This window comes from Penaeus monodon, chromosome 29, assembly GCF_015228065.2.
Source record: "Penaeus monodon isolate SGIC_2016 chromosome 29, NSTDA_Pmon_1, whole genome shotgun sequence".
NCBI lineage: Eukaryota > Metazoa > Arthropoda > Malacostraca > Decapoda > Penaeidae > Penaeus > Penaeus monodon.
The window spans coordinates 24,293,733-24,294,660 of record NC_051414.1 but is presented as its reverse complement, the minus strand read 5'-3'; the positions used below and the strand labels follow the sequence as shown (position 1 = coordinate 24,294,660).

The window sequence follows — 928 nt, the reverse complement described above, 5'->3', positions numbered from 1 at the left end:
CTATTTTCAATGTCAACTACAATGTTAATGCCAAACTAGGAATTATGAAGTATTTATGCTCAGGAATAAAATTGTATCTTATATAAAAAATTTGAGCATTATCACAACCTTGAAATAATTCTAACTGATCCTTACCACAAAGCTTTGAAGAGCATTTTTTATTTTCTATTGTTCAATCATCTTTCTCTTTTAAGTTATTGCTGAATAAATTCTCAGACAGCGTAATGATTACGGTCTTCCAAAAGTATCGAATGTTGGATCTGGAAAGCGGGTTTGAATACTCGTTGGGGACAATCCCGTCAATCTGAGCCTCAAAGTAGCTGAACATTGGGAACCAAATTTTTGTTCTGAAGGAGTCCCTTTGATGCAGAGCTCTGTTATTGGCCAATGAGTGGTAATAGAGGAACATGCGCGAAGTGATGTAAAAGGCAATGAAAACGTCGATGGAATAGTGTTCATGCGCAGCCAGGATGAAGAATATCCCAAAAGTGTTGAGGACCCATGAGGTAATGTGGAGATAATACATTCTTCTGGGAGTATCTGTGAAAGAATAAATAGATAAATATACAAATGTAAAAAGTGGAACAAAATTAAATAATTAGTTTGCCAAGAACTAATCCAATACTTATAAACAACTGCAGTGTATTTCTGGGGAAAGCGAATAAAAAAATTTGATGCTGCAATGACTTTTCTTTATGTAAGGGTAAGGCAAGATATGTTATTCCTGAAACGTCTAGGAAATGCCCCTACTAAATTATGAAGGCTCTAGCACTTGTACTAATGAAATAAATAACAATCTCAGGCCCTCCAGATGTAAATTTACTTCAAGTAGAGGCAATGACAGGTGCTATAAATATGTCTTGTTATATGATACCATTTAGGCCCTAGTGGCTTAGTTACTAATTTCCCCTTCCTTCCCACTAACCTA

General features: G+C 35.5%; 1 protein-coding gene across 1 annotated transcript in view; it reads right to left on the bottom strand.

The window, feature by feature from the left end:
* Positions 1-6: 6 nt before the first annotated feature.
* Positions 7-928, bottom strand: part of LOC119592052 (sphingomyelin synthase-related protein 1-like) — a gene marked incomplete at its 5' end in the record, with an annotated part of 9,074 nt that continues 8,152 nt past the window's right edge. The window contains 1 exon segment of the mRNA XM_037940851.1: positions 7-540. Within this exon segment, the coding sequence (XP_037796779.1) occupies positions 173-540 (368 nt within the window).